The sequence below is a fragment of the Diadema antillarum genome, unplaced genomic scaffold (genome assembly GCF_040938485.1).
Source record: "Diadema antillarum isolate AM-2024a unplaced genomic scaffold, OU_Dant_1.0 seq00001664_RagTag, whole genome shotgun sequence".
Taxonomy (NCBI): Eukaryota; Metazoa; Echinodermata; class Echinoidea; order Diadematoida; family Diadematidae; genus Diadema; species Diadema antillarum.
This window is the reverse complement of record NW_027272363.1, coordinates 169580-190201: the sequence shown is the minus strand read 5'-3', so window position 1 is coordinate 190201 and position 20622 is coordinate 169580. Positions and strand designations below refer to the sequence as shown.

Genomic DNA, 20622 nt, shown 5'->3' with positions numbered 1-20622 from the left:
AGCTCTATGACTGAAAGGGCGATCCTTAACATGAGTGGAGAATTAATTAAGATAATAATAATGATAATAATAATAACAATGATAATAATAATAACAACAATAATAATCCAGAAGGTTTGTTGATACGCACCTTTTTATTTCCACTCAATTTCGGAATACGAACCTAAAGAATAATGACACAAAGTTTGAATTAACAAATCTTATTTCATTTTCGGATTTCGAACATCCGGGTATACGAAAGTCGTGTGATTCAGAATAAAGAACACCACTGATTTTATGCTGCGCGGGAATGAGTTCTGTACTGAACAGCATAGGACATCTTATCTCATTATAAGAAAATGATAATTATTTCGTGTCTCAAAACACAATCATTGTCTTCTATAAGACAAATACACAAAGCAGATTGGATTACTGCAATGTCGTTGGAATAATACTAAGAAGCAAAATGTCAAAATACTCAAAACTGTACAAAGAGTGGAAACCAGATATCCAACTAATTTTCAATTTTTTAAAACTTTGTCCTCTGGCACTGGAACAAAGACGTGAGAAAAACACATTGAATTTGATTAAGAAAATCACCGCACAATATATCCCAAAATATCTATTAGAGAAATCTGATTTTAGATAAGCTTGTCATAAGAAGTTTATTGTTTGTAAGAAGTTTTAGATACACTTCTTATGATATCGAATAAGTTGTTAAGCTTCTCCTTGCCCAGGATAAACATACATTTTGAATAGAAAAGCCTCAGCTACTATAGGGCTATAGACTGTGGGATGATTTTTTCAACATATCTGACATCCCAATCCACTTTTGATGGTTTTAAAAAGTAACTAGATCGGTATTTTGAAAGAGATCATAATAGAGTAACTATAGTGAATACTGTGACCGCTGATCGGACAAGATAATTTCGGTATTACACTGATTATATTTACCCCTTGCAAAATCCTGTACCGTCTCACTCGTGACCACTCGCCATTTGTATAATTATCGAAATCCTGACAGAAATGGCATGATCAAAGACAGAAGACTACAATAACCCACATTGAACGAGTTTGTTCACCATTTGCATGCAAGGCACATGTACCTGTCAAACTGAAAAAAAAAAAATACGCAGAGTGTGATACAAAAATCATTAATACAAGAACACATATAGGAAACCAACAGCATTGTGATGCAAAAAAAAAACAACAACACGAAATCTGTCGGGATCAGAAAAGACTCAAACAAGTGAAAAAATCTACAGACAATCAGATACAACGTAGCTGTGTAATAGACTGACATGAGTAATCATCTCTTTTGTGTCTTATATAAATGTTTTACGTATAAATACACATCACACAGGCGATAGCATGAATATAATTAAATTATTCCCAACCGATCAAAGAAGTTCAAACAAAATAGCATCATAGAATATTGTCAATATGCTACACAGCTATTGAATGTCTTATCAAAATGTATTCACATGTATGTACCGCAGAAGACTTAAAACTGGGCCAATATTCATTGAAACCCCTAACGCCCTCATAGTAAGCCGACCTGTAAATGGTGATGTTTTGTGTTTACCTTGTTGACCACCGTCACTTAGACTTGGAAGCGTGAATGGACTGAGGAATGGCGTACCCGGTAATGTGTTGACACAATACTTTGTGTGTGTGTGTGTGTGTGTGTGTGTGTGTGTGTGTGTGTGTTTTTTTAACAGCTGGCCAGTGAGGGATCACCCTTACCCCTTCCGAATATTCGCTTTGAGAAATGACAGCAGCTGAAGTGCGACGTCTATTTCGAGTTGTGTCTTTTTGATTGCATAACCGGACAACCGGATATAAAGATGTGTTTTGGCTTGTTTGTTTGTTATGTTTTTTCTTGTTGGATTGTTTGCTTGAATATGTGTATCTTTCAATATAGAACAAGTTGAGATTCGATATGATAGAATCTGGCATGTTTTCATCACCGTCAGATTCGAGATATGTACATTTATATTACAGACATTATCTGTCCGAGTCCTGTGGTTGCGTGTATTCTCCATTCATGTGATCAACATGTGGACATGACGCTATCCGTCAGCAAACAATCCAAGTTTGCTTTACAGCTTGACCGTAGTTAGTGCGAATATTATGTAACGTAGGCTGAAGTTCTACCTGTCAGCTTCTTTTGATAATGCTTCCAAGACCACTTATCAATATAGAATATGCATCACAGTTTCCACCCATACGGCTATCGAAGAGTTCATACTTTTCCAAGTATGTGTTCGCATAGAATATACACACTTAACATGCTAAATGTTTCGCATCGGTGAATGTTTGTCAATTGAGGACCTGTTAAATATCAATGATAATGAATAAAAAAACTTTCGCAATTCTCTCGTGTTTATAAAAGCATGTACATGCCAACATGGTTCACGTCAGATCACCACCTGCTCGTCACTATTTAAAACATACGCCTGCCGAATCTTCACAAGAGATGCCGTTTATAGATTCGGCGTTATAAATTTGGCGTTACCAAACGCAGCAAATGACAATTTGATATGTATCCAACTGTTTAATGCTCATTTTCTAGTGAGTGTTCCATTATTATTGTTCTGTAATACTTTAATTGTTACGTCAAGTGATGAGGTTTAAGATGGTCAACTTTATACACAGGTGTGAGAACTGGCTGAGAGGAAGTTAGAAAGAGAGGGGAGGAACGGGAGAAAAAAAATAACTGAGGGGAAATACGTCATATAGGGGAAATCCCCCTTCGGACGTCCTTCTACGCTAAAGTTTGCTTTTACAAGTACATGTACAGCCTCACCCCTAGTATACACAGCATTATGTCAACAGTTATGAGCATGCGCAATCGTGTGGACCATCCGATTCATCCGGAAAGCATAAACTGGCAGTCTACCTATTGTAAGTCCTTTTTATTCGTGTGTTTGAAACGTCTTTCCTTGAATGGCTCATTGTTGATTTCTCTTGTAAATCGAAGTAAAGTTTTAAAAGATTCGCCCTCCAGAAGAAGATATCCTGAATGACTCGCTGAAAAAGGTCAGTATTGCATTTCATTCAGATAATTTCCAGACCCTTCCGTGCCTGCTGGTCATCTAAACGGTATAAAAAAATATCCTCAATTCTCTGTTAGCGAAACCATTACACACCATTGGCCTATGTGGAAAGCATGCACATAGCAGTTGAATTGGGAGTTGGGTGCGCGTGCTTCCGGCAGGCCGATAGTTTTTAAAATAGTCACTATTTTTTTCACAGGTCAAATCTGCCATGGCCCTACATCCGGACATCTAAAAATCACCACTGGGCATGGTTTTTTTTTTTCACCAAACCCACAATTCTCTCAACTATCTGCCGTTACCTACAATTCTTTGCCAACAAAGCTCAACAGCGTACATCTTTTAGATTTCTTAAGAGAATTGAAAAGAAAAAAGAACCCTCTATATTTCAGTATTTTTCATACACATGAATAGACTCATACCATAGGTTCCCATTTACTCGATTAACATTTACTGAAAGGTCATGATATTATACGGTACGTTTTTCACATCAAACCAATTAATATGCAGAATACGTACTTCTACCACCATAGAGCTACTGGCTCCATGCTTCTACAGATCAAGATCATCACAACACACAACGCACACCTCACAGCGCTGCTGCGCACACCCTCTGCACTACCGTTCGCAAAGTGAGTGGCAACATTTACAATGTACTTTATGATATTCTTAATTTAAGATAGTTGTAAGTTTACGCTGCATTTCCATTTTCCAGAACTTTTTTTTTTTCGAAGTGTTCCCTCTGTTAAAATGTGCTTTCAATTTGACATATCCATATGTATTATATATATAGACTGGAATAGTGGACCTTCCATTCGATTTTACAACGTCATGTGTATTGATGCACGAGATTCGTTCGTACAGTTATGCCACTTTAATTTTTTGTAGTATTGTATTGCAAAGGTAATGCAAAAAAAAAATAGCTGAACTGAGAGATATGAACAACAGTGGGACTAAATGATTAAAGAATATTTGTAACTACTTTGCCGTATGTATGAACAATAAACAATGAATAGTAAAAATTAGAACTTAAAGATACAGCACAAAATCACAGAATGTTGTTATGGAACTTTATGTGCTAAAGGAGAATAAAATCCAATATGCATGTGCATTAAGTGAATGCAGCAATACTAGCCCGTTGAGGACGAGTCCCGAGTATACTCTCGCAGGTGTCTATGGGAAATGTGTGTTGTGTGAAAGTATATGAATTTTTAGGTTTCGGTGCATTCGTCGATGGATGAGAAGATGGCAATATTTTTTGACGTCACGTATGGAAAACGGTATAACGAAAATATAAAGCCAATTTAGCATATTTTCTCTTTTCAACAAAATAAAAAAACACTTGACTTCATTCTTTCAGAAAACAGGGGGAATATAGATTATTACCCTTAGCGACAATATGTCAGCAACAAGTCAATGGAAGGTGTACTTTCCATTAAAAGAACAAGACATTTTGGGGAATTACGTTTATCTTCTCTTTATATCGTTCTCCATTTATGACGTCACCCCATGTTGCAGTCTTTCTATCCAGCAAATCTATAAAGATTTCTAACATCTGTCATTCTGAACAGATTGTCCGATTTTTCTCAAACTTTCACTGATGTGTTACCTAATATTGTAGCATTCACTCAATCCACATGAATATCTGGCCTTCATTCCCTTTAAAAGACAAAGCAAGAATGAGATATTCAGGTATCTATAAATGTACTCCCCCCTCCCCCCATCATGATTTGACTGTCGTAACATCACAGTTAGATGGAAAAACAAACGCTAAAAGGGAAAATAATCAGAAATGATTTTGTAATCCTATTACACTGTCTTTGTCTAGTACCTCCTTGGTGTAGCAAAGCATCACACGTGTACTTTGAACCCTGCGGGAAGGATGACAAACATACTATTTGTTCTTCACACACACATATACACACACACACACACACTCTCTCTCTCTCTCTATCCAGCTCTCCCCCTTCCAAAAGCAAGCAACAACACACAAAAAAACTCTAAAACAAAATGAAATATGAATTGACCCTTTGAAACAAACCTTCCTTCATTGAGTCTCTGTTTCTCTGAGACACTTTTACGCTGTTGTTATAACAATATACAGGTTTTCCCGGTCAGTTTCACACTGTTATCATTCAAACTCATGAATGTGCATTCAAAGTCATACAGCGCACGTACGCTCAAATATTCATGCATTCTAATTCAGAATTATGAATCCCATCAATCAATTTCATTTAAGGAAACTCTATTTCGTTTCCGTCCAATGAAATTACGCCCACGCGCGTTTAATTTCCAAATGTGAGCATTGCATTTCCTATTCTTGCATTCAGATTTACGCGATAAACCCGATGAACTTATTTGGGGCGTTCAATTTCATTTTCAGGTGATCAATTCCCTACCTCGTACAATGAATTTAATGAAGAAGATGAAATATTTTTTTTAAGAAGAGGGTAAAGGGATGAGGAAGTGGATGTTTCTTATAAAAGCAAAGACAAGCACACATGTATACACAGCCCAGATAGGCTTATGCATTTGATCAGGTTTAGAGGTTCTGTATTGTTCCGTATTCATTGATCATGGGTTTTCATTTCATAAAATTCTAAATGATATTATTTTATTATCAGCAGTGCATCGAAACAACACAACAGTTCAATCATACTCCTTGATGACACGAAATTCGCTATAAAATAATAACTCATGGGCCTTGTTCACTTAGTGTCTAGCTCATGGGCTGTATGACTCGTGAGCTGTATAACTCGTGGGTGTCGAGCTCGTGACATTCATCCGCTTGTTCTCCTGGTGGTGATGTGGTGTGTTAGTGTGTGTGTTAGTGTGTGTGTGTGTGTGTGTGTGTGTGTGTGTGTGTGTGTGTTTCTTTTCCAATTTTAGAACCTACCCAATTACATGCAGAAATTTCATGTCTTGACGTCAAACAAAAATAAACTTTTAATATATAAAACCTTGTTGTCTTTATAGAGATTCTCACCAAATGATAATAACAAACAGTCAAATGATTAAAACAATTTCCGTATTAATTGTTTGGAAAAGGACGAAAACAATCCCCTTGATAAAAAGACTTACTACTCTAGAGAAAGTGCTACAAAAATCAAATCTTATAAATGAAAAATACAACAATACAAGCATTGTGCTAAAATGAAAGCATTCACGATTGTGCGCAACGGTTCAAGATTCAAGAAAGCTTCCTTGAGAAGGAGCTTGTCAGGATTTAATGACTACATGATGTTCTTATCCTCCAAAAATGACGTCGATATGAAGCGTCATGTTACAGTCATTGAACATTGAATTGGATGTGAATATTATGCCACAAGATTGATTTTTTTTTTTCAATATATTCTGGTCGAAAGGTATAAAGATTCTGTTTTTTCACGGTATTTCGAGGAAAAAGCAGACATGATTTAATCGAAAAGGAGTGGTATAGGCATTTAGTGGTGGAGATGAGGATTGGGCACTTATATTTTTTGTGAGATACCAAAAAGCCACTCATGAAATAGTACAGAGCATACCATTCTACAAGGAATTAAAAGTTCATTAGATGAAAATCGGTTTTGGAACTGCCTAGACATCTAAAAACATCGTAAAACAAAGCGATCATGATCATAGGTGGGTCCCACCTTTTATTCGGATCACTCTGTTCTGGATATGTCTGCCATTTTAAAACCAACTTTCATCAAATAAACATTGATTTCCTCTTGGAATCAGCATGCTCTTTCGTAATATTTTATAAGAAGTTTCTCATTATCTCGCCCCAAAATGTTAGAAACCTGAAGTTAGATCTCAATCAAAACTATACGATCCCTTTAAGACAGATCTTTGAAATTGCTTTCACGTCCAGGAGCCTGGCATCCCAGAGGCAAGGAATTTGTGATCTGACTGCTGGAGAGCTTAAATCATGAAAATTTCATCGGCTATTTCAATGAGCATCCTCATTGGTATGTGTTCGATATACGGCATGTCGCCTAAATCAGTTTTCGAGAATGATAATATTTCATAAATAGTACAAGATGTCATTTATACTATGATACACTTTGACTATATTACGCTACATTGCCAGTTATTCTATTTCTGTGTGCGTTCGATTTACAGAACAGGAAAGAAAATATCGACTGCTTCGAAGAGTACGGTTAAAACTGTTTACCCAGAGGTGATTTCTTAGTCCCATGCCCCAAGACGTATTCGCAGGGCACATCACTGTTGACAAACGTTATCATCACCGAGGGTAAATAGTTTTAGCAGTTACTCGAAAAGAAAAAGTCGATATTTGTTTTACATAATGCATCTCACTTAATTTTAGATATCTATACTAAATAAAGGCATTGAGATGAAGATGTCGTGCTACCGGTCAGTGAAGTTACATGACATAATATGATATAAGTATAATTAAGTATAATAAGTATAATTATAAGTACAAGTATAAGTATAATCATAAGTATAAGTATAATAAGTATCATTATAAGTATAAGTATAAGTATAATCATAAGTATAAGTATAATAAGTATCATTATAAGTATAAGTATAAGTATAATCATAAGTATAAGTATAATAAGTATCATTATAAGTATAAGTATAAGTATAATCATAAGTATAAGTATAAGTATAATTAAAAGTATAAGTATAATTTTACAATGCACAAATATGAAACGGGCGCATCGTCAAAATCGCTAGCTGATTGCAGGGAAGTAAAGCAAGTACTAGTGACTGCACTCTGACCAATCAGAAACGGGGATCTATGATTTGGGGTATAATCATTATAGTGCTTCATACATAATGCACCACGAGGTTCCGTAAAATTTGTAGATAATGTAAAAAAGTAGTATAGACTGGTTCTTTTTAAAACATATGCAAACTTTTATGAACATAACAATTAAAGTTATGTGGTACGAGTGAAAACAGTTGCAGTTAATGTTATGAATACTAGTATGCTATTTACTTTTAGTTGTTGTTTTTGTGTTCAACCTGCTTAATTCTGACCAAAAAAAAATAAGTATGTTTTGTATGTCAACATAATATTACCTGATACGACACATACATACGTTATTCACACACGCAAACCCATTGACAAGAACTAGAAAACACTAATCTTGGTTAAAATATCACAATCAAGAAATGCTTACATAATACCTGTGAACATAGGGGTCCTGGGCAAAACCCATGGAGATTTTAGTATTCTCTGGTTACGCTCATGTGCACGTGAAAAAAAAAAATAATACAATTGTTTCCAACAGAGAATTACGGAAAGTGACTATTTCATGCATCCTACAACCTACAGGTTGTTTGGAGACTCTAAATGGTGCAGGACCTGTACAGTATGTGACAGACCCAGGTATGATTCTCCTTGCATCATATTGATATATATAATATAATTAATTGTCTCGGCAGTGGTTCGGATAGGTTTGATCAACCGTCGTGATTACTCCCTTGGAGAATGTTTCTTGTAGATCATTCGTTCTTGGTATATGGTACCCATTTGCATGTTCTGTTTCCATTGTACGGAAAGACCGATGAAAATACTGAAAGTAAAAAAAAAAAAAAAAAAAAAAAAAAAAAAAAAAAAGATGTCAGGCGAAAATGTCTAATGTTAGCATATACGTGGCAATGTAACCGGCAAACAAGATATGAAATAAATAAAGAAATAACTGGTAAAAAAATCATGGAAATTTAAAGATGACAATGAGTCAAAAAGTTGAATTAACTCCTGGCATTCTTACCTCTGATATCAATGTTCATGGCAGTCTTACATCTGACCTTAAATCTGTGGGACTGTTTCTATTTGTTTGTAAGTTTTATGTTTTGTACGCTTCCAACATGTCCAAGGGTCAGACAACAGTTAAGTCTGTACTGCATCCCTATACCTTCCTTTGCTGATTCCTCCAGTGAACTGTAACGTAATTAGTTTGAGGAGCAGAAAGTACTTTATGGTTTCTTGATCAAGAGGCGACGATAACAGCGAGAAGAAAACAGAAGAGGAAATGGAATTGGCAAAACTTGTTTCATGTTGATGAATGAATATCCGTAACAACCACGATTTGGTAATGAAAGGAGATTCATTAAATTTAAATCATTTATGATGTATTCTATTTACAGACCGAAAATGTTCCTTATAGGGAGGCAAGAAATATAATGACGAAACATCTCCGAAATTATTGTCTTATCTATCTATGACACAGACGCGATATCCCATTTCGAAGGGAAATTTGTCCTGAATCCACACAAAGCAACCGTGAGTAGATCTTCGCTTGTAAGGCCAATGTTTTTCTTCTTTTTTTTCAATTTAATTTCTTACTTCTTACTGTGATTTAGGGGAAAGATAAGTGTCAACAGCACATGCTGCAACAGTGACCTATATTGTTCTTTTTCAGTCCAATTACACGAGATCTTTAAAATAACAAGGAAGTTATGTGTAGTTACTTGGGCGTAAAAAAATAGTACGATTTAAAGCTATTTATATAAATCCTTCGAAATTAGGTTCATCGCATGATATTTTAATAATGGAACAGGTGGGTTTTGTGTGTGGTTTTTTTTTTTTTTTTTTTTTTGTTTTTGCTCATCTACGTTTTTTAGGGGTTTGGTTAACCTATTTTCCACTTCTTCTCTGATATAGGTTGATATATGTTGTCGCCTAATCAAATTCTTGGTAAAGGGCAGAGTGAATAGTCTAGGCGAACTGTGGATTTACGATGGAGTAGCGACTGACGTTGAGACCCAGAAAAAGCTGCTTGTCAATCATTATTACCACGTCAGCACAACTTACGACGCTTTGCGCCTGGCTATGATAGATTATTTGACGTCACTTGGAATTCTCGCAGGTATGTACCCTTTCCAATAATCTTCATTTTCCCATCAGTATATAGAAGTAATTTTACGTACAGGTTTGTGGTCGTAAGGAAAGTTACAATAGCGCATTTTAATTGTATACGATGATAAACGAGATACAACGAAAGAAATGGTCGCTCCAAGTGAATTCCAGTTGCCCAGGCGTGATGTAAGTGCTTACTCAAAATATAGTCTACATGATCAACTTTACAAAGAATTCAAATATGTAATTGTCCTTGACCCGCCGCGGCCGGTAATATCAGAAATGACACATGTATAACTAGCTATCATTTATCCCAAGCTAATACTTTATTCAATTCCATACCAATTCACCTGTCTCATCCCAAGGTATAACCCCAACTAACTGCATTTGTTCAGTAATATGGACATTATTAGAATAAATAATGCAGAAAAGCAAATAGTATTTCACTCTTTATCAGTGTTGTATTACAATGAATATACTCACATATGCAAAGACAGCCTTATATCGTACACAAGTATGCATGGAATTAAAGAATTAACAAAAAATAGCTTACCATTATAAACGCTCTATAATTGTATCAAGACATTTAGGGAGTGTAAATGCTGTATTTATCATGAAAATGTTTCGCATCCCCCTCCATATCATTCGTGACCGCCTTCCGATACCTCAAACGCTCTTTTTGCCATACGCAGATATTCCGTGCACCATCCCTACCTTCTCCTACCCTTTGTTGAGTTCCTGTGCGCCAGGCGATGGTATAAGCTGTGACCAGACGTGCTCGTTTTCGTGTAGAACACCGGGATTCCAGTTGGTAGGCAGTGCACAAGTCAAGTGCTGTAACAATGGAAGTTTTACCCCCAACGTACCATCATGCCAAGGTAAAAATTGTCAGTTTGAGTCATGTACAGGAAGGATTTATCATGGATTCTCGTACTTTTCTTTACGGTGACGTAGTGTTGGTTTAGTTGCTCTGTTCAGAACGATGATAATATTCAGACGATGATATTCATGATGATTATCAGCACATACTCACCCGAACGTTGGCCAAGATTGTTTACTGTGTAAGGTATTGACAAAAATATTATGTTTATAAACATATTATGCATATCTACAAGATGCTGAGATAAAGAAACCTAAGAAAGGACGCGCCCCATTAGTCTTTAGAATGAATGAGTGTGTTCGATGCATTCGCGGGCATTGATCTTCCCGCCATCCCGAACAACCCCCCCCCCCCCCCCCCCGCCCCGGCCCCTTGTCTTGTTGCATGCTCTTCTTCCTAAATTTCACAAGTGTCGACCCAATCTATCGGCATTTATTATCATACTAAACTCAAAAATCATTACTATGAAGCCTACATTATCCAAGCTTCTGCCTATTAGTAGGTTCCTCATATTACACATTCATATTTCCTTATACACTTTGTACTATTATATTTGTTTAATTGTTGACTAATTTGTGTTGTGCTTCTCTCTCGTAATCAAAGGAATGTAAAATTATAAGAAATTTGGAACATTGAACAATGAATTAAAAAAATTTAGAGGATTAACTTTTTTTATGGCTATGCGTTCTGTATGACAAGCATGTTTTGTATGCTGATTGATTCGCCCTCCAATTCAGCTGATTCCTGCGTTGTGAGTACATTGTCGATGACAGAGCATCTCATTGTCAAAAAGGGCAACTGCGCAGCCGGCCAACGGGTCGAAGTCGATATCGGATGTGAATTCTCTTGCGACGTCGGCTACCGGCTTTCAAGCAGCACCGTATCGACGTGCGGTCGAGACGGAATATTTTCTCCTCCATTTCCAAACTGCATAGGTAGACACCCGTTTCTCATCACTACAGTTTGATAGATACATGTATTATGAAAATAATACATAGGACTTTTGGTCTGCCAGGGTAAAGCTCTATTCTAGAAAAAAGAAAAAAAATGGGATTGAATCCACCCGACGCAACCTTAGTTGGCCAGCACAACTTATAGAAAAATAAATGCTATATTTTAAGTACACAATTCTCTGATGAAATTCCTTTTGTTCTGTTTTTATTTCGTATTTGAAAACACAAATTTGGTGTTTTTCCGGTCACTGCATTGGTAATCATTGCATCATGTATCAAAACAATTCTGCATCTATCAGTCTACCTTTCTTTGGTTTCATATCCAGTGGACTCTTGCCTAGTCAACCCCTCATGGATAACAGGCCACCTTGTTGTCCAAACGGAGAACTGCCTTGCCGGAAGCCGAATCGACATCGATGCCCAGTGCGAATTTTCCTGCGACGTCGGGTTTCGTCTTTCGGGCAGCAACATGTCGACCTGTGGTAGTGATGGATCGTTTTCCTTGCCATTTCCAACTTGCATCGGTAAGCTTGGCCCACAATAATTAAGATTGTCACATGATAATAGCGACCGTTTATTTCTCTGCTGGTAGGTCACAACGCATCTCTTGAGGATGAGTAAACAGTCAACGAATTTTCTTGACGCTCATTTTTATCATTTCATTTCAGGATTACACAACCAAGTACAGAACTTATTGACTTTAGTTTTTCATATTCTGCATCGGAACGTTGCTATCAATCCAGTAATGGCATTATGTAGAGAGCCATACTTCAATCAACAACAGTCAAATTGAAATGTCGTGGCGTATCTCCCCTCTCTGAATCTCTATCTGTATCTATCTATCCATATGTATGTATGCTTATATTATGTGTTCGCATATAGGTATCTCTCTCTCTCTCTCTCTCTCTCTCTCTCTCTCTATATATATATATATATATATATATATATATGTATATCAAGAGTAAAGACAGTCGTATAAACACAGCAGGAGCCAAAAAAAAATTGAAATAATATATATCTAAAATTGTGTAATAAAATGTATCTACAATTTTTATGAAATTTTTTGGCTCCTGCGGTGTTTATACGACTGTCTTTACTCTTGATATCTATTTATTACACACCGTCGCAGAACTTTCATTTTTTATGATATGTTATATATTTATATATATATATATATATATATATATATAATTACATTATCACATGATTGTATGATTTGTGTCACATCTTGTGATCTTTAAAGGAAACCTCCGGATGATTTTCAGACTTTTACATTTGAACAACTACAAATTAGTTATACTGACTACGTAGTTTCAGAATTTATAATGATTGGGGTGACGAATAAGAATGTTTTCAAAAGTTATAATAAATTGCAATGAACAAGGATGATGACATGGCAGCCTAACCATAAGAATGCATGACTTGGGGCTAAAGAAGCAGAACAAAAGAAGAAGGCATGCATAGATTCTACACAGGTGAACTTGTTTAGCAAGCGGTATTGTAATGGAATCACACTGCTACATTTCTGAAATAATATGTGAGGCTCCTATGTCATCACCACTGTTCAGTGTAATTTGTTTAAGATTTTTCAGAGTATTGATTTCTCTGCTCAAGGACCACAATAAATTCTGCAAATCCACATATTTATGGAACCATCGATTTATGTACTACATGATGTTATATTATGAAAATCGTCTGGAGTGCCCCTTTAAATCTTATGTCAACAAAGGGCGACGTAAAGTGTAAATGGAATATTGGCGACACTACGTCTTCATGTGATTTTCATCACAAATATCTCGAGATAGACGAAGTTTATATTCCTCGATTTCTTTCTGAGACTTCACTATCTTGTAGGGAAAAGTATCCTTGGAAGCCAATTCGTCATGTGAGTGATTTCCTCTCAATCTGCTTAGTTTAGTTATTGATGACAAAGATTAAAATAAAAGCATCCAGTGTCAAAGCTTTATAACAATCACATGTGTTTTACTTGCCTGGTCGAGGCGGAGGGAAATCTGTTCAACAACCTGTCTTCGCATAGCGAGGGTAAAATTAGGCCCACGTTGCCTCCCAGAGAATAATATGAATATGACAATGATAATCATAAATTAGAGGAGGATGCCAACAACTTTGGTGATTAAAAAAGAATGTACATCAAATTACATGTTTTCATCACCACCTGGCAAATACGTCACCTGCCAGTCGCATCCACCCCACGACACTCGTCAACCAGTCATGTGAGTTCGTCTGCCCCAGGCCCACCCAAACATGTGACCGACTTTCCAACTACGGACAGCAACGCTGTGTCACTTAGGACAGACAAGAATGACGATGTTCATAGCAATCAACGAGGTTTGTGATTTGTTATTATTTCCTTTCTCATTCGAAATAAAAGCAGAGAAGAACTATTCGTCAAACATTCGTGTAAATGCGAGAAAACGAAACAAAGACGGAAGGTTTAGATAATGTAATGACATACATTATACCAGTTTCTAGTCAAGGGCTAACATAATAATAACTACGCGTGACAGGAATGGAATCACGGATAGAGTTCTATTACGATTGGACATAGTTGGTAGTTTAAACCAACTCTCATCTCCTTGTTTAAACCCTTTTAGGCTTTTAGGCCATCTCAAAAGTATCAGCTTACAAAACGCTTGTATATTTTTCAAATGACTTTAAAAAGTCTGTAGAATGTAAGGTAACTGACAAAAGAAGTTATTGGCAAGAAAAGTAGCTACATCTGGAGAGAAAAAGACATATATTCATGATCTTTGAATGGAGCTGCCCTTTGTCAGTGAAATGTGTTTCTTTAAATTGGGAGATGGAAAGGTAATCTAAAATTCTTTAATATCTGCATAAATGATGATTTCTAGGAAGTTGGAGATAAGGATCATGTGCCATCAAAAACACTTGCAATTAGATTTCTTTTTATTTCCTGCTGCTGGGCTGCTGGAGGGGGGGGGGGGGGCAAGGGGAAGTGCCATGATTAACGCTGATCAAAGTTGCCTCACACTACTCAAAGCATAGTCAACATGTAAACAAATGATATATCTCGTTTCTGTCTTGCCGGCTTCTCAGGTAAATCATGGCTGCCATCTTTGGCATTTCTATCGCTGGTCTTTCTCGTTATTCCGTTCGCAATATGCGTCACGAAGAGATCACGGGTGGTCGAGGTAAGCATTCATAAAGGGTAGCAAACTTCTTAAGAATACTTATCAGTTTTCATCTGGTTTCACCTATATGCATAGTATCCACATTAACAGCGAGATTCTAATCATGCTTCAGCTGTTGACAACAATATCGACTGCCAAACACTAATGTTAATATTGATATCACATGTTGCCTATGACAACAGATAGATGTATTCGTGTATGATATTTAGATATACTAAAAGCCATCATCACCGCTCTACAGCAAGGCCATCCTGGAATGATATTTTGATTTAGATAGTATATACATAATGGCTCATACTGTATTTGAATTGTGATTGACACCAGGAATCTGTAAACTCATCTGAAACAGTTCCAACATTTTTGTAACCTTTTTTTTCAGAGTCAATTAAGCTTTCAATGTTCTGATATGTGACTTTATTTTCTGTATTCAAGCCAACCTGAACATGCGGCAGAGCTTCTCTTTAATTTGAGCTTCAATCATTTTGTTTGCAAGAAGGATTTAGGACGTTCGAAATTACGTCTTTTTTTAGGAACCGTTGGACCCCCCCCCCCCCTTCCCCGGGAGGAAACTAGTTTCGAAACATATGTCGAATGCTGTGCGCGCTGTTCATTGTCTTTGATATCTATCAAGTATCAAGTCGATCGATCGAGAGAGAGAGAGAGAGAGAGAGAGAGAGAGAGAGAGAAAGGAATAGGAAATAGCATAGACAAATGTGACAAAGGGGAACTCTTCACAGAAATATATTCCCGGGGTCAAAATTTGATGAAACGTAACAAATCAACTGCCTGAAGTATGAGCAGGCCAAAGTCCGCGTAATAAGGAAACTTCTCAAACTATTGAAGGACTGTCTTCCAGCTTTTGTTTACTCAGCTTTCACAAAGTAATTTCTGGTAACCGGTCGTAATTGACTTCACCTTCTAAAAGATATAATGCAGTTTGGACTTCAATTACGATGTCAAAGGCTTACGTAAGATTACGGCATTCCAAACTTTGGACTTAAACAGGAGGGTTGAGTTAATTGCCCACCTTTATCGATCGTGAAGACATTAATAGGGCGTAAAATTGTTTCCGGTTGATTGTGTTTGGTTTGTAGAGAATTTGTTTCGTAAACACGGCCTGACACCTTCAATCTTATTAAAGGTGATCATCGAGTCAGATACATGTTATCATCCATTAGTGGATGGCTTTCTCGATGTATTTAGCTATACCAAGTAGGTTCGAGAAATGGAGTCACAACAGTCTTATTCGCTTTGATCCCATGCTCGAAGCCGCCACTCAAAAATATTTGAAGTATGTGTCAAACTGGATCTGCCGCTCAGATGCGAAGATAATTGACTCGTGTCTCACTGCATAATCACCAGCCACTTTCCAAGGAAAATATGTCTTTGTGATGGTAATTACTTTTCGCTATCCCTACGATGGGCGGTAGACAATGGTAAAGGCACGGGGGTGCGCGAATAGAAATTGCTCAAATATTGCTGAAATAGATATCAAAATTACTCGAATGTACGTGATTGTACGCTAATCTGACGTATTAATTTATAAAGAACTATACTTGAAGATGATACCATATTAGTTTCATTTTGCGGAAATAAGGAGAAAAGTGATAAAACCGGCTTTCCATGAGGGTAAAATTTCAAACACTTTCACAAAATACAGCTCAGATTTACACTTTTGCACATATGTTCGAACGGAATGGACTTTTGTTTTATATTCTTTATCATTAGGTCAAATTTCATTGCATTTGATATATAAACGAGCAGCTAAACCCGATATTATGTTAGCGTTAAAAATGAATCTTCAGATTGCTCAGGAAGATGGCGGCTTCAAGCATCGAACATCAAAGGCACAAATGCACCTGTGGAATTATTTTGTCCGTCCATAGAAAACTGACAGCTGATTGAATGATTATAGTCAGTTGTAACTCCATCTCTCAAACCTCCTTAGCTATACTATCAGACACAACATGGTGATGATTTTATACTTATTACACCCCAGTGCAGACAGAGTTTGAATGATTTATATCAACAATATAGCAAATTCATCCTCGCTTTTTAGTTGTATACTTTCGCAGATGATACATATTGGTCTTATAATTGATGCAAATTTATAGTGGAATGATCAGACACAATTTCCATACCTCAGTTTCTAGAGGAATCAGAATTCTATACCGTCTTCAAAAACAATCTGAGAAGTCCTTGATTATTCTGTTCAATGTACTAATAATGCTGTATAAACCATGTAACACTGTGTGGGGAAATTTGGGTTCAACCTAAACAAACTCAATATACTACTTCTACAAAAACGAGCCATGCGTTTGATCGCGAACTCTGCCAATACATATCTCCATCCGACCATGTTTTGTCCATTCAAAGCACTAAAAATATATGACATCCAACCTTTCAGATATCAATCTGTCACATAGGCACAACTCCTCGTTGCACAAAATCTTCACATTTCCCCACTCTGCACCACTGCACATTTTTCCCACTTGGTCAGTGGTGACTCAAGTACCCATTTAAACTCTGTCGCATTGTATAATCTGTATTTCTGCGGTCATTATTGTCGTCAAGCGTCAACTTATGACAATAGTCTTCTCCATTTATATACACTTAGATGTTTTTGTTTAATTTGTCTCTTGAAGGGCAGGTACAAGAAATTTTAAAGTTTGATTATGCTTAAAAAGGCATCTACTGCTCGTCTTCATTTGTATTATCATGACACAATGCTGAACAATTCAGTCTTTGATCTTTCTTTTGTGTTTTTTTTCAAGAATTACCAACCCCTGGATAACTCCCAAGAATGCGCCTTATCAAGTGAGTGCATAGTGTTTCTGCCCATACAACTATTTGATATGCATGAAATAACAACATTGATAGCAACAGTAAACGATTGATACTGGGAAAAAAAAGCTCCTCTGCATATTATGTTTGCATACAAAGAAGGCCGTATGCATACATACATTCAAACACAAGTGATTAATGTAATCTGATCAAATACGCACAACCAGCAAAATAAAATCGAAAAAGACCAAACACACTTCATTTCCATTCACTGATTGGTGAGTGGTTGATGGATGAATGGTGAATGGTGTTGGTTTAACATTGAGACGTACAAAAATATGTCATCATAAGCTGCCCTTTGATAAATATTCATTCAGATAAAATGTGCGTCTAGTTAGCTTGTATAATAGTATGATATGATGCAGTGTATACAAAGCAATATGATTTGATATCTCTGTCTCTTTATAAACCTATATATCTTTATAAACCTATATATATATATATATATATATATATATATATATATATATATATATTGTTACGGAGGTTAACTTGGCCTAACAAACCATCATAACCACCAAAAATACCCAGACTCTCAAACAAGGTGTTTGGTCGATCTCGGTCATCTTGTCGAACTCTTTTATTTACATATTCCTCCGCGGAACAATAAAGTGCCCAGAAATGATAGTACAATGCACATGTATCCATAACAATATGATCTTCGTATAAAGACATCTCTCCAGATGTTGACGGATACTACAAGCATGAGCACGTGACTCCAGCCACACCCACCACGGAGCAGCTCGATCCTAACGAGGTAACTAAAGAAGTCCTGAGGGGCATTTCATGAAGCGTTTTGGTCAGATATTTTTCTGACAAACTGTTACAAGCTACGGAAATCCTTGCATCTGATTGGCTGAGAGCAAATTTGTCCGACAACTTCGTCGGGCAAAATGTTCCATGAAATGCTCCCCTGATCATCAGTGCGATCACGGTTTGCGTGTGTGTGTTTGTGTGTGTGTGTGTGTGTGTGTGTGTGTGTGTGTGTGTGTGAGTGTGATGTTTGATATACATAAGATTAGGTGGTTTGGGGTGCATGCATGTGTGTGTGTGGCGGGGGGTTGATCGAGGTGACTATGTTTGGTATGTTGTGATATTGGTTATATTATGGTCGGGGACTTTTAAAGAGAAGTACATGTACAAGGAAAATAAAGGGGTGGAGAATGCTTTAGTTGTAGAGGATGTCTAAAGGATGTGATTTTGGTTTAGGTAAGGATAGGACTTGGTATAGTGATATGTTATCAATGTTAATACTAGGCCCTATATAGGTTGGTGTTAAGATCTATATGTAGGAATATATGTGGAATTATTCATTCATTTCATTCATTTCACTAATTTCATTCATTTCATTCATTTCATTTAATTTCATTTCCGACGAAAGTATAATATGACAAGTGCATGTAAACAAAGTAAAGTACAATGTTACATTTACATATCCAAATGAGATTTAAATGCACGTCATTTGTTTACAATGAGACAATAAACATACTTTAAATGAAGAAATGCATTGGCAAAATGTAACTGAATCATAACAATTTTTTATAACATTGCTTTGATGAAACAAGTCATTAGTATGACATTTCCACGATTCTGCACAAATAATACGAAGAGCTTTTTTCTGCAATAATAATACTCTTTCTAGATATGAGGAATAAGTGTTACTCCAGGCAAGAATGCCATAATTCAAACAGGGTAGTATTAAAGATGAGTATAACATTAATAAAACATTTTTGGGAAAATAGAATTTAACTTTATTGATTACGCCGATATTTCCATTTGGATGAGGCAGTGGTGAGATTTTGGGTATGGGTGGGCACGGACGGCTTTTATCTTTTTCTTCTTTTTTTAGATAAAGGATTTCGACAAGTATGTGTTCACTTAGTTTGATTATGCGTTGTCATCTGATCACAGTAGATTATTATCAAAGTTATGTGAAATATTTTTTCAGTTACCTTTTTTATCGTAATGAGTTGTTTTGTAAATACAGGGGGGAAATCTATAATTGTTTAGTCCAATTCGTAACACATTTGAAGTGATTTCTTTCTTTCATTTGAATTATGTTGAATCAGAAATAAAAGTTATTTGAAAAAAAAAATGTATGCGTGCGAGATAGGTCCATCGTACAGAAATGTCAACAAACATGGCAAAAAAAAAAAGGGTTCGAAACATTGGGACATTAAAATTGACTACTATTCTATCATGAAGAATAAATATGCATATGTATTATATGTTATGTATATACGTATGTCTGTATGTAGGTAACATAGGTAGGTAGGTATAAAGCAAAAGTTTACGAATACAATGTTGGTGGATATGTACGAAGTGTTATAGTGGCAGATATTTCTATGATTACAGCATGTGCATGCTTACACATGCGGATGCCTGACGGTTTTTTTTTCTTCTTCTTCTTCTTCTTCTTGGAAGTGCTACTGCATGAGCCTGAGAAATAAAGGAATAGTCTTCGTTCTTAACAACAACAACTACGTGGACAGAGGGGTCAGGAAAGGGTCAGAAATCGACGTCATCAATGTGACGCACGTGTTCAACGAGATCGGCTACACTCCTGTCGTCAAACAAAATTTGACCGGACAGGTTAGTTCTAAGTAATATTTGGAAAAAAAAAATGCTCTGACGAAACATCACCCGATATTTTTACTATTTGTATAATTTCGTTTCTGTTGTTATTATTGTTGGATGTATGTTTTCTTTTACTTCTAACCCGACGTACCATTCACCCAGTTCAATCAATTGAATAAATTGTATTATCAACTTGTGTCATCCCTAAATTCGTGCCTGGGATTCAAGGTTTCAGTTTTTTTTTTTCTTCGCCATCTGGAATTCTCTGCCATTTTCCATGTGCGTCATGAAGCCTCAATAATCACTGCTCCGACTCGTATCAGCTAGGTGCTAGGGTAATTAC

The 20622-nt window shown here is 36.4% G+C and overlaps 2 protein-coding genes across 2 annotated transcripts in view; both read left to right on the top strand.

The window, feature by feature from the left end:
- The window catches only part of LOC139711515 (uncharacterized), a 189851-nt gene that overhangs the window by 48914 nt on the left and 120315 nt on the right, over window positions 1-20622 (top strand). The window lies entirely within an intron of this gene.
- LOC139711517 (uncharacterized) overlaps window positions 2908-20622 on the top strand; it is a 34366-nt gene continuing 16651 nt past the window's right edge. Inside the window, exons 1-13 of the mRNA XM_071623394.1 lie at window positions 2908-3021; window positions 6892-6988; window positions 8326-8379; window positions 9224-9276; window positions 9658-9862; window positions 10545-10730; window positions 11470-11667; window positions 12012-12209; window positions 13885-14034; window positions 14764-14858; window positions 17633-17675; window positions 18374-18459; window positions 20127-20294. Of these exons, the coding sequence (XP_071479495.1) occupies window positions 6949-6988; window positions 8326-8379; window positions 9224-9276; window positions 9658-9862; window positions 10545-10730; window positions 11470-11667; window positions 12012-12209; window positions 13885-14034; window positions 14764-14858; window positions 17633-17675; window positions 18374-18459; window positions 20127-20294 (1476 nt within the window). The 5' untranslated portion in view covers window positions 2908-3021; window positions 6892-6948. The remainder of the gene's footprint in view (window positions 3022-6891; window positions 6989-8325; window positions 8380-9223; window positions 9277-9657; window positions 9863-10544; window positions 10731-11469; window positions 11668-12011; window positions 12210-13884; window positions 14035-14763; window positions 14859-17632; window positions 17676-18373; window positions 18460-20126; window positions 20295-20622) is intronic.